Here is a 12706-nt window from a genome sequence, read left to right as displayed (position 1 = left end):
TCCGACGTATTCATGCGAGAGGTTGCGAATATTATTTTCGAAGTTTTATTTACGCTGCCCGAACATTACATAACAAAGCTAAGAAATGTCATTCCCGCATGGATTATTGGTGAGTACACCTCCTTCAAGAGGTACAACCTTCTTCGTAGATTTATGAAATCAACGTTCTAATTATCCTTAAAGAACTAGTGTGAATACAGTAAATTAGGGAAACCAATCTTTAAATCGTCGATTCCATCCTGTTCACCCCAACCATAGATAGGTGGGCAACATGGAAATTTTGAAATTCTTCTCTACCGTGAGAGATATGTTTTAAAACTTGATAACGTCTCTTCTTCGTAACTGTCTATATATTGGATCCTTGGTATTCTTGTTCCTGGTATTTCTATTGCATTTCCCGCTATCAGCATGGTGATCACATCGGAGTGCCGAATAAGATGGCAAAGCATAGTATTTCTTCATTTTCCTATTATTTTCATGATCTGTTGTCCTTCATTAGCAACCCTTTGTGCTTGTTCATTTCCTTTTCTTTCGGTCCATGATATACGCAACATTGTGCGCGAAGACCACATTCAAAGTGCTTCTAGCTTAGATATTTTAGCTTTTCTCAATGGAAATCCTCGATTGATCCTACATATATTTAGACTTAACAGTAACTTCTGAAGATAGTGGATTAAATTTGCCTGACCTTGATGTAGAAATACAATGTTTTTTTTTTTTTTCTGAGGTTAGATGTTAACCCATAAACATTTAAAAACCGTAAATAAACTAAAAATTGAAATGGAACCGGGGACAACTATATGGCAGTGTGGAGTTTTATGGCTGATTTGAGCATACGCCTTAGATTGTGCACCCAATTCAACAGCGTCTAGGACTCGTTCTGATTAATCTTCGTTCGAATGGCAGCCTGGAACTACAGTTTGCTTTTCAGGGAGTTAAGCATGGTAAGCTATGTTCGCTATTGAAACTAAAAGCGGTATATTCCTTAAAGGAAAGAGAAAAACCAAAAACAAAAAGATGGGAAATGCAGACTTTCTATTCTTAAAAGTTGAAATTTCGTTGTCCTGTCCATGCTTTCTGTCTTAGCATGATGCATATTGTTATATTCATTTTGTTTGCATTAATTTTCATACCTTAGAATTCAAAGTGAATGTAGTTTATCAAATCTATCTAGTGCGTCTCTAAGTGATGGCGAAATATTCACTCTTTCTTGCTCCAATTGGAGAAATATACTGGCATGTCATATTTCGGGGCATGCGTGTTGCCATGTACGATGTCCAGCTATCAGACATAAACTGAAAGAATTAAACTGGAGGAAGGAGCTACTATTTCTTAGAACGCCAGTCCCCTTAAATATTAGTGGTTAGCTGACATGGAAAAGTGATAAAAAATTGGATTAAAGAGAAATAAGTGAACATTTAAGAAATATTTGGAACAATTCCTATTAGGTAGCAAAAAGCAATCATCAACAGAAAATGCATATCACGGTAAAAATAAACCAAGAGATGACAAATTGAAAAAAAATATACCGACTATTAAAACTAAAAAAAAAAGAAAAGGGAATTAAACAAAGAGACAATGAAAATGTTTACAGGTCAGGGTTCCTGTAATTCTTATTCTAGAAGATTAAAAACCTAATGTGATTAAACATGTTACTGCATGGTAGACAAAACGACGGAAGAAATCACCGTTGGACTAACCTAGCGGTCAACGGTTTGCGCTGCCTACAAGCAACGGCTTTTGGGTCAAATATAGTGAAATGTCATATGATTGTTTTTCTGAAGTTTGAATCCACAGAGATCAAATAATCAATCTATGTGACTACCATATCTTTGAGTTGTATTATATTCAATTTTTCAATTTGGATTTCAGGGCAAAATTTGTACATGTTTAAATATTTGGTCCTCTAACAATATTTTGTACATTTCAAGTTGGTAGCATTGTTATCCCGGATGTGTAGGCCTGAATCAGAAATATTCGATTAAACTTTTTTATACAAACGAGAAAGTTATAAAATGTTATAAAATGGCCTTCTGGCAATTTTGATGACTCACTACGGTACCTGTGTGTCGAGCAGGTGTTTCTAAACCTAGTAACTTATTATGAAATAGTTATCATTTCGCTGCGTTTTACTTATTTACAATTTTGACCGTTTAAACGGTCTGCGAGGATAGTTTGTAATAATACTGAATATACAACTGTTGATAAGCCTGTTTAATAAAAAATACGCATATGAAATAACGTCCCTATGTTACAGTCAGTGCGCTTTATTTATGATTTTATGTCTACGCCCCTCACAGCTTCTCATTATGACCCTGGTAGAAACGAGAACAATATTGATATTAGAAAAAGCTAATGGAGATACATGGGATAACATCAAATGGTAAGATAGAAAATTATTTTCAGAACTTAGCTCAATATATAGTAAAGAATATAGGGAGAAGAAAAAAACAAGGAAAGCAAGAAAAAATCATACATCCCTTCAGCACAAATTATAACTCTTTATAAACGAAGACGAAAACTTGTTATAAAAAAATTATCTTCTCTCGAAATAACGTGGAACAGGTGAACATCACTTCCGTTTTGTTAATGTTCGTTATAATACATGTTTGTAATTCCAGATGTTGTTTTGCAATAGACAAAATGGAAAAGAGGTATTCGGAAGAATGTAAAGAAAGCGAAGAACAAACTTTAAGATGATATCCTTGTTGACTGCCAGCTGTTTCTTCTTGTTTTAATTCCATTTTACTTGCCCTTTATCTTATCGATTTTAGGAAAATACTGATTGGAATTTATCGCGAAGGATTCATCCAAATAGTAACATTATATTTAACTGAAGACAAAGAAGAGAGAGTAGTTTTTTGATTCACTCCCAGCTCTTTTAGGATCTCCATTTTTGTAAAATGTATGCTATTAGAGTAATTTTTAAAGTCAGAAAATATCTTAACCCTTACTAGGGAACGTTATTTTTGTTCGCTTACAGGAAATGCGTGTCTCTGGGACACGGACATGTATAAAGTAATATCTTTTTTTAAAAACGTATGTGTAATGTAGAATAATGAAACTTTATATGTTGTACTTCGAGCAAAATATGATAAACAAGAATTACATATATTAATTCGGTTTTATTGGAATATAAATTCGGAAAATATTTCAATATCTAAATAAGAAAAGTACATAAATTTAAAAACTGAAAATTTTAAGTTAGTATAATTCTACATATTACTACCCTGCAAATATGCTATTTGTCCACATGTAGCTGCCCTGTTCAAATGTTCTATTAGTCCAAGAGCTTGGAAACGTTTAACGAACATGGTAGCTATAAATAGAGGTCGTCCGAAAGTGTCTTGAAAATGGTTAATACATGTCTTCGTTGCCTGATTTACAAATAGAACACAATATTAGGAGAGCAATAGGGGTTTTACTTTCAGATAGGTCAGTAGATCTGTTTTTTGACTTTGCTCTAATTTACTTCAAATTTGTTTCGATTTTCTTCCAACTTCATATTGAAATCTCCTGATTTATATCATCATCACATAAGTTAGACAGGATTTTTTTTTCCAGATTTTTTACATGGGTGACTATACCAGGCATCCATCTATGTTTTGATGAAGAACCCTTCGGTTTCTTAGTGGTTCATATCAATTCCAAACAAACCTGTTCTTACCTCTGTATCTAAGGCCTTCGTTATCATATGAAACTTCACTAGGGCTGCTCACATTGACAGTTCTGTTATTACTTGAGCTGACACCTGGCACTGTATCAGAATTGGTATCGCCCTCACTGTCACTAGGTAATTCTTGACTTTGGGGAAAAAATTACGCGTCTCAGTCAGAATCTATTGAAGACAATAATATAAACTACTTCTGTACTTTCAACATTTTTGGAATTTTTACCGTGAAATAAGGATCTGCTGTACTTACGGTTTCATTCTTAAATTTCATTCTCGAGGTACTAGGTCTATATTTTGCAAATACATAAAATCTCATACAAACAAAATAGTATGTTTCAAGAGCTCAATAGCTTCTATTTCATGGTAAATAAAAGTAAACCACAAAAATTTTTGAAAGCAAAACTCTCTTCAGGAAATATGGGTCAAATAATCACGCAAAAGTATAAACAATAATGGAAATGTGTGCCTCTTTCTAAAACCATCGATAAATGTTCACTCAGACATTACGCCAACAATGGACTACTGCGAAACACATACAACTAAATAATTGGAAGGTACTGAGAGAACCGATACATTGAGTGAATCAGTGTTGCCAATGTAATACAAAGAAAAACCATATGTGTCTGACATACAAATATTTCCTCTTAAAGGTTAAAAAGCAGAAGGAAACGAAGGAGAAAAAGATTGAGTTTAAAATTCAGGGACGATGCAAAATTTAAAATGCATTTTCGTAAACTACTGAGTTATAACTAACCAGAAAAAAAACAAAGGAAATAGACACTTACAAGAATGAAAAAGGATTACGCAAGTGCCCGAGATAAAGCTGTAAGTAGTCAACAAAAAACGGAGAATGCAGGCTAAAATCTCAAAAGAAAACAATAGTACAAATTAAAGAAATCCAGGTTTGTTAATGGAAATTCTTGTAAAGGGTGTTGCACAAGCTTAGAAACGACACCCAAGCCTGTATCCTATGAGCTTTGAGCCATCAGCAAGTGCAAATCAAACAAACGTCAATTTCATTTGAAACATAAACTCTAACTTTAATTTTTAAGGCTTCACTCATGAACTTCCTGATTTTATATGGAATAGCTCAGTGTTTCGACTTTAAGAGCAAAAATATAGACCTGTCCAAAAAGGCAGTATGAACTATGGGAAAAGCTATCAATACACACAAGTACTGACAAAATGATAGAAAACTCATATCTTGGTGGAATTTAGTCTAAAATGGTGTGAAAAAATCTTAAAAACTGAGAAAAGTGCAAATTAAAGAAAGGGAAAAATAAGTGGAAACACAAAATATATCAGAAAACTGATACACAAGTAAACTATAAACCATTAGCTCCATAACCTTTTCGTCTGTCTTGGTTAGTTTTACTCTCACGTTTCTGCACTTTCGATTGGATCATAGAATATATTCCCCCGTGTAAAAAATATAATAAAAGTGGAAAATAATTTTTCTTAAAGCAGTTTAAATCTTTGTCTCATAAAAACTTGGACTCAACCATCATCGTGCTTTACTAATGTAAACCTACATTCAAGAATGAAATGCAGCTTATACGATGTAGTTTTCTATCATACTAAGAAATTTTGTTCGAAAGGCGGGATGTACTTAATAATATCGTATTAATGATATTCTTAATCTGGACTCTAAAAAGGCTAATTTATAAATAAATAAATAACGCTTCCCTGGTATTTTATGAGTATAACTCAGTAACCCACAATGAAATTTGCTTTAACATCGTTCTGAAATGAATTTAAATAATAATGATGATCTATAGAGAAGTTCTACATCTCTATGTAGAAGAACGAAAAGTTGTTTATAAAATACCCTTTTCAACAGTACAACGAGAACATTATCTGATAAAATGTTGCTGCCCCACAACAAAAATTCAAACTAACGTTACTTAGAATTCGACTTGTAGTCATAATGACCACCCGCTTTAAAGGGAACCCAAAAAAAAGAAACCCACGTCGGGCACATTTTTAAAACATATTAAGATTCTATTTTGTCAAAATCGATACTTTGCATAGTTATTTTGTATTGATAAATCTATTCTTAATCTTCTATTCCAAAACTGTTCTTAAATAAAAAAAAAACACAAAATCCTGAGGGACTTGTATCTATGGCCATTCTCACTCTATCTAAAATCTAAAAGCAGATTAACAAAATTTATTTAACTCACCTAATAAGAAAGACGTTATCTCAAATTACATTCACTGCAGTTAGAAGCGAAATAACTGGCAATAGCTGTTAAAGTTTGAAAGATGTTAAAAATAGAATAGTTGGGACATTTTTCATGGTTTCTACTTGAGATATTCTTACTTTCCTTTATATATTCAAATAAGATCTCAATTTATTTCACTCGGCTAAAAGAAATGAAACGTTCTCAAATTATACCATCCGCAGAGTAGGAGCCGTTCTGATCACGAAGTTTGGAACAACTTTAAAGCTTGTTTTTCATTGTTTGTCAGTACAAACACTAATACTTCCTTATTCATTAAAATAAAAAAAAAAAACTCGCGAGCTACTTGCCTCTTCTACTAGGAATAGCTAGATGTCAAATACATACTTCTACGATAGGCTCAGAGCAGAGCAAACAAAAAAAATCGAATTGGAAAGCGCTTGAAATAGAATTCAAACTTTCTTTGTTGTCGCCACCTAGGGATGTTCTTATAAATTTCTAAATTGTAAAAAACACAAATCCAAATTTCTTAAACTACTAAAAATGAAAAGAACTAGGTTATTTATTCAGTAAAGTTGGTTGTAGAATAGTTGCCACGATCGTCGCCATGAAACCAAAATTCAAATACCCGCTCACCGCATTCCACACATACAAACAGACAGAATATGTGGCGCCACAGTAACATAGTACTATATGACTGTACAGAGACACCCAGTGAGAAAAATATGAACTACCACCAATCTGTTTACAGTTCAGGGTTTTACTAACAGATGACTGAATCTCTTTTCATATTTTGTGGGAAGTAATGCCTAATGTGCAAAGTAACCCGGTGTTACAGTAGCTAGTTACCACTGTAAGCGAAATGAAATATCAAAATTCAATGTGGCAAATCATGACACAAAACTAGAAAAACGTTTGGGAAGGAAGGAATTCATATAACTAAGGAATTACGTCCCTAATATATTGTGTTAATTTGGAACACAAATATACGAGCAAAGAAAGCATTTCAGGATGATACCTATAAAATACTTAGGAACGTAAAGAACACATTCAACACGTAAGACATGTAAGTTTATCCTAAATACAGAATTTTGCGCTGTCCTCGTTTACCAACATTCTGCGTAATGAACTAATCTGCATAGCAATCTTATTTTTACCGGCCATCTACCACATGCTGGTTAGCGTTGTTTGTACAATAATTCACACATCATGTACGTTCACTAAGACACTAAAGTGATTATACATTGAGAAATTTAGGTCCATACTCTAGAAATGATTCCTGGGAATGTAAAAAGTCGACTTCCTTGAAAGAAATGAGTGCAGCTATGAAATGGTTTGATGTATGGACCTCTACAATTAATGAACATCCATTGATGGTTAAAATATTCTTTCTCTTGTATTTTACTGTCTATCGAAGCCCTCCGGAAAAATGAGGCTAGACACATTTGAGCTAAATTCTAACTAAAAACACAAACGTCCATAGTTCTTGTTCCAATATAATACATTCCACGTTTAAATTTGCAAAATATTAGGATATATACCATTCTCACGATTTCTTATTTTACATAAGTCTCTATATAAATAAAACAATATTGTCGAGCATCCATATATGTGCAACAATTAGTGAGAAGTGTGTGATCAATAATAAAGAAATAATTAGTTTATCAAGATCTACACTGCATAAGATTTGTATTAGTCGTATCGATCTTATTTTTATTTGGTATACAGCTTATCTATCTGTGCCTTGCAATTTCCTAATTGTAGGTTACTAACTTACGTTCGAGATATCTCCCATATCTAAATATTTCTCGTGAAGTATTGCTTTTAGCCAACAAACTTTCCGAACGCATGTAACAGTATTATCAATCTGAGCCAATTAGTATATGAAAAATTGAACATTACCTTTCTGGGCGAAGTGAATTTAAACTTTTTGTTGTTAATTGTTGGAAGTCATTAGAGTACGACGCGCAAGTCTCCTGAACCACTATTTTTCTAGGCGTTTCTATATTCCTTTCAAATTCAGGATCTTCTTCTACTGGTAATTCTGATTTCACCTTATCAACGTTTAGTTTCACATCCAAAGAACACATAGCTGTATCCTTGTCCATTGTTTCCTCTCCTTCCGTTGTGGATAATATTAACTCTTTCTTGTCAGTCATCAGTTCGTATGTCCACCCTTTCCCTTCGAGTGGATCTTTCTGAGGTAAATCAAAAGCAATTTCTTCTTTGCACATCAATTCCAACTTAACAGACGCCTCACCAGCCATTGTGAATTGAAATATAATAAGAATATAAAGACTGTTCTTATACTTCCCTTATATTTTATGTTGCCAGTCTTAATGAAATGATTTACAAGAACGTTCACAAAAGCAACTTTATATTTAAAATCATCTTCTTCTGCAGATCCTTATTTCCTTAGCCACGATCGCTCTCTAGGCAATTGTTTGTTTGTTTGTAGCAGCCGGAGGAAAGTGAAAAGGAACCCGGATGTATACTTCTTTAGTTCATATTTCGTTCAAGTGAGACCTTTTGTCGCTAGTGAGGCTCCCTCTTACATTCCGCTATTCTCGTGTTTCAGAAGGTATCCATCTATCTTTATCGTTTTAGCGGGAATAGCAAATCCTGTATTTCTGTATGCCATTGCGGTTTGATTGACTGTCGAACTCCCGTTGCGTATAGCGGTACTAATTTTATTTAATACACGTGCTATTATTGCTTCAAATGCTACTTTTGGTTGTGACTTGTGCCGCGACTTAAGATAGTTAGTGCGAACAATTTAATATTTTAACACAATTTTTTCATTTGAGAATAATAACTGGTTGTGGCTTTTGTGTGTATGTAAGCATCTCTTGGAATAAGACGTTGATTTTTCGGTGCCATTTGATAACAGTCACTACCATCACACACGCACCTACTGTAACTATTGGAGATCTCTTGCCCCAAACACTACACATTTCCCCCCACACAACCCAGGGCTGATCTTAAGCAGCACATGTGCTGTCATTCTCTTCAATGTTGCCGTACTTCCGTAACCTTTCATAAACAACCAAATTCAGCATTAAAAAAAAAGAAAAAAACAATGAATGGTAGATAAAAGAAAATTACAATAGAGGGAAGTAGCAACGTTGATTTTCAGGTAACGGGGTCATAAATCTCTAACAAATATCTCAAAGAACAGAAGGGAAAGTTTTGAAGACTTTTCAGATTCCATGATAAAAGCATCTTTAACTGTGTATGCCAGTATTCCAGGTCAGACAAACACTGCCCTTGTAAGGTTACCATAAGATATGCCAGGTGATACGCCAGGTGGCAGCACCCAATCGAAAATGGGTGGGTATAAAACGAATAACCTTCTGTAATTTCTAGCAAGTACCCAAGAATATAGTACTACGCAAGGACGCCCATTTCTCTGTATATTTGGAGGGGGACACACACGCTGAAGGTATATATATATATATCATGTCACGACAAATTTCATTCAAATTATGCTAAATATTACATATTCATAAGTACACTAGGGGACCGTCGGATTCGAATCCTTCACTTTGATAATGTGAGCCGTGGTACTCATGATCGAACTGATTCTCTTTACGTGGTGACGTACGTGTATCAATATGCAATTGTCGCAATTTATCAATATGTTCCTGTCGTACTAATAATTCACGATTTACTCTCTCTAATCTTTGCATTTCCTGAGTAATATTTTGATCATGTTCGGATTTTACGATAACAGCGGGCAATTTCTCAAAATGCTCCATTATCATTTCAACAGTAGCTTTATGGTGTTCACTGAAACTTTCTTAGGTTTGTTCGGTTCCATCTGACCGTTCACTGTTAAGTTTTAGAAATTGCCGTTGCCCTTGTACTTCTTCACCTATCTCACCTGTCTTTTCCGCGAGTTCTTTTACATATCCGTTTAATTCGCGTACGGCACTTTTCTGTTTATTCAAACAAAAACTAACAATCTCGCATTTTCTGTCTGTGGGCACCTGGTGTTCTTCTATTTTCTCTACTTGGCCTTTTACCCCTTGCACTTCCTCCTTCAAAGTATCAATATCACGCTGTTGGGCCTCGGTGGTCTCTTTACTCTCAATCTCTACTGCTTGTATGGATCCCTGTAATTGCCCAAACTTTTCCTATATTCTTCGCTAAGTGATTCAGCGCGTTTGGTTAGGCTAGCTAATTCCAAACGTATTTCAGTAATCGTATTATTGAATTCAGTAATCAGTAATCGTACTACTCAAGCCATCAAGTCTACTTTCTAATTCAACTCAATTCTACGTCCACTCTTTCGCTAATTTGGTTATGCACTGTTTACATTCATTTGCTGATTCTTTTATTGACTGTTTGCATTCGCCTATTAATTCATCTACTCATTCTCTATTGCTTTCAATTTTATATTCTAAACGTTCACAGTTATTTTCTAGTTTCTGCTCTAATTTAGCAGACTGTTTCTCTAACAATGCTTGAATTTGTTCTAATGTAATTCTACTCTCTATATTTATTTAAGTTACAAACAACTAATTCACAATATAAAAGTGAAAAATACGAACGCCTAACTTCAACAACAAAGTGTAAACAAACAACTTTCTGAAACTAATGTGTCATTATTTCAATTGCAAAAAACCTTCTCTTTTTTGACACTTCTCAAAACTTATTAATTTATTTTAACATATCTTAACACGTATCCTATAATTATTTTCTCACAATATTCTTAGCATAAGTATAAATAAAGGTGCAAACAGAAGGTTATGTCTATATTGGTGTGTGTTCGGCTGTGATCAGCTGATTGGTGTTTATTCATATGTGCGCAATATTGGAGTTGACGGTTAGAAAACTGCGAGCAAAGATAAAAATATTATATTTTAATGTCTTACGAAAAACTTATACTAGTAATATTTCTATAGTAATTAAATTTACTTTATGTTATTTAAAGCCTGCTTATTATTTTCTCTTTCCTTTTTCACAAGTTTGAACAATTTCCAAGGAAATTAAATATAACTAGTTTGCTACATATACAACGTGACTTAAACTCTGGATTCTATACGCAAACCCTACAATACCTGTTCTAAATACTGTCGTGTTTACCAAGTAAATCAGTAGTATCTTCGGGCACAATTACATCCGAAGATTGATGATTTTGTCCTGTCATGGTCACCATGTGTTTGTAATCGTGTTTTTTTTTTTTTTTTTTTTTTTTTTTTTGCCGTTGTTAAAACTCTATAAACCTAAGCATTCACCCCAGCTTTACTACGGCAAATCACAATTACATTCGAACTTATATCTTATCGAAAACCCGAAGCTGGGCACATACGGTTGACCGTAAAATAGAAATATGTGAAAATGATTAATTTCAACACAAATATTAACGAATAATAAAGAAACCACTTTACGATACAACTCAAAAAAACTAATTAAACTGTGCAAACAATGTGTTGCTGAATCTGAATTACACAAATTAAGAGAACATTAAGAGATTACAAGTTGTCAAGTAGATTTGTTCAATTTTATTTGATTGTTTCAACCTTTCATTTCATTTCTATTTGCTTTCCTTCAATAAAAAAAGTGGCTAGGTGGCTCGAATAATTAATGTTTCACTTACTCACGATAAATCTTCGACCGGTCAGTTGCTCCACTGCTCATACACTCTATAAACAGTACCCATGATTTTGCACAAGTACCCATGAAATAGAAGGTACTTCGCTGATGTACCAATGAGAATTCAATGTACCGAAGACTTTAGTGGGTACACACCGCATCTCAGCCTCTTACCCATGAATTAGTGGGTACATGGAAGATTTATGGGTACAGTAAATTCGTACCGAAGAATGTACCCATGACAATAAGGTAACATGAACATACGCCATATTGTGTGTTTTCGGTTGATGTGTTGTCTGTGCATTATTTGAATGAAGATTGAAAAGATTCCAGCAACCAATCAAACGAGTCACGTATAAGAGTAAATGGAATATTTTGTATTTATAATAGTATCTGGATATTTGAAATGAATTAACTTGTCTAAAATGTATATTATATTTCAGTAGTCAAACAGTAATTTAAGCCATAGTTCCTTTGAAACAATTTTTCATGGTTAAGCTGATTACAAAATGTACATTTTAAATCTAGTTTTTTTAAAAAAAAAAAAAAACATGCACAACATGCTAATTTTCGTGACTTTATCTGAATAATACTCCGACTGTTGTCGTACTCCGACTCCGACTCCGACTGCTGTAACGTATGTAGGAAAATCAAGAGTATGGAATTGAAAGTGCAAGGGTAAGTATTCCATACACATTGTTACGTGCACCTTGCGCTAAACTGGTTTGTATAGGTTGTGTTTATGGCTTCTGGTGCTTACGTTCAGGGTAACGTTTACTAAATCCCTGTACCTTGTGCTTGGGCAAGGACTTTACCATGTAAGTGTTGTATAGCCGGACCAATTTTTGGAAGTTTACAGGGTGAATTGGAGAATTTATTTTGGTTTGAGAGGAAGAGTAAGTGAGAGTTAGGTGAAGGAAATAGTGATTTCTGTAGGCTGTATTTGATATTGTAAGGGATATTGTATGTGGAGGCGGAAGTGACTGTTTGGCGGAGAAGTACACTTGCTATGATTTAATGGTGGAAAAGACAGTGTGGTAATAGCGCGTATATGTTAAGATTGTGACATACCTTGTTTGCGTTTTATAGAATTACACAAAAATAACGAATGTCAGTTGTTGAAATTCTGTAAAAGACACATTATACTGTTTACAAGTGGAGCTTTACTAATATGAAGTCCTATTGAAGCTAGTATCATTGCCAAAAACCATTTGTTTCACTACCAACTCGCATACCCACCATTGCTGACACG

The 12706-nt window shown here is 34.0% G+C and overlaps 1 protein-coding gene across 1 annotated transcript in view; it reads right to left on the bottom strand.

Moving 5' to 3' along the window:
• Positions 1-8372, bottom strand: part of LOC145690973 (uncharacterized) — a 49847-nt gene extending 41475 nt beyond the window's left edge. The window contains exon 1 of the mRNA XM_081766446.1: positions 7759-8372. Coding sequence (XP_081622572.1) covers positions 7759-8123 — 365 coding nt within the window. The 5' untranslated portion in view covers positions 8124-8372. The remainder of the gene's footprint in view (positions 1-7758) is intronic.
• Positions 8373-12706: the final 4334 nt, after the last annotated feature.

This window comes from Thermobia domestica, chromosome 7, assembly GCF_964235325.1.
Source record: "Thermobia domestica chromosome 7, izTheDome1.hap1.1, whole genome shotgun sequence".
Lineage (NCBI taxonomy): Eukaryota > Metazoa > Arthropoda > Insecta > Zygentoma > Lepismatidae > Thermobia > Thermobia domestica.
Note: the sequence above shows the minus strand (reverse complement) of the source record. Positions and strands in the feature narration are given on the sequence as shown.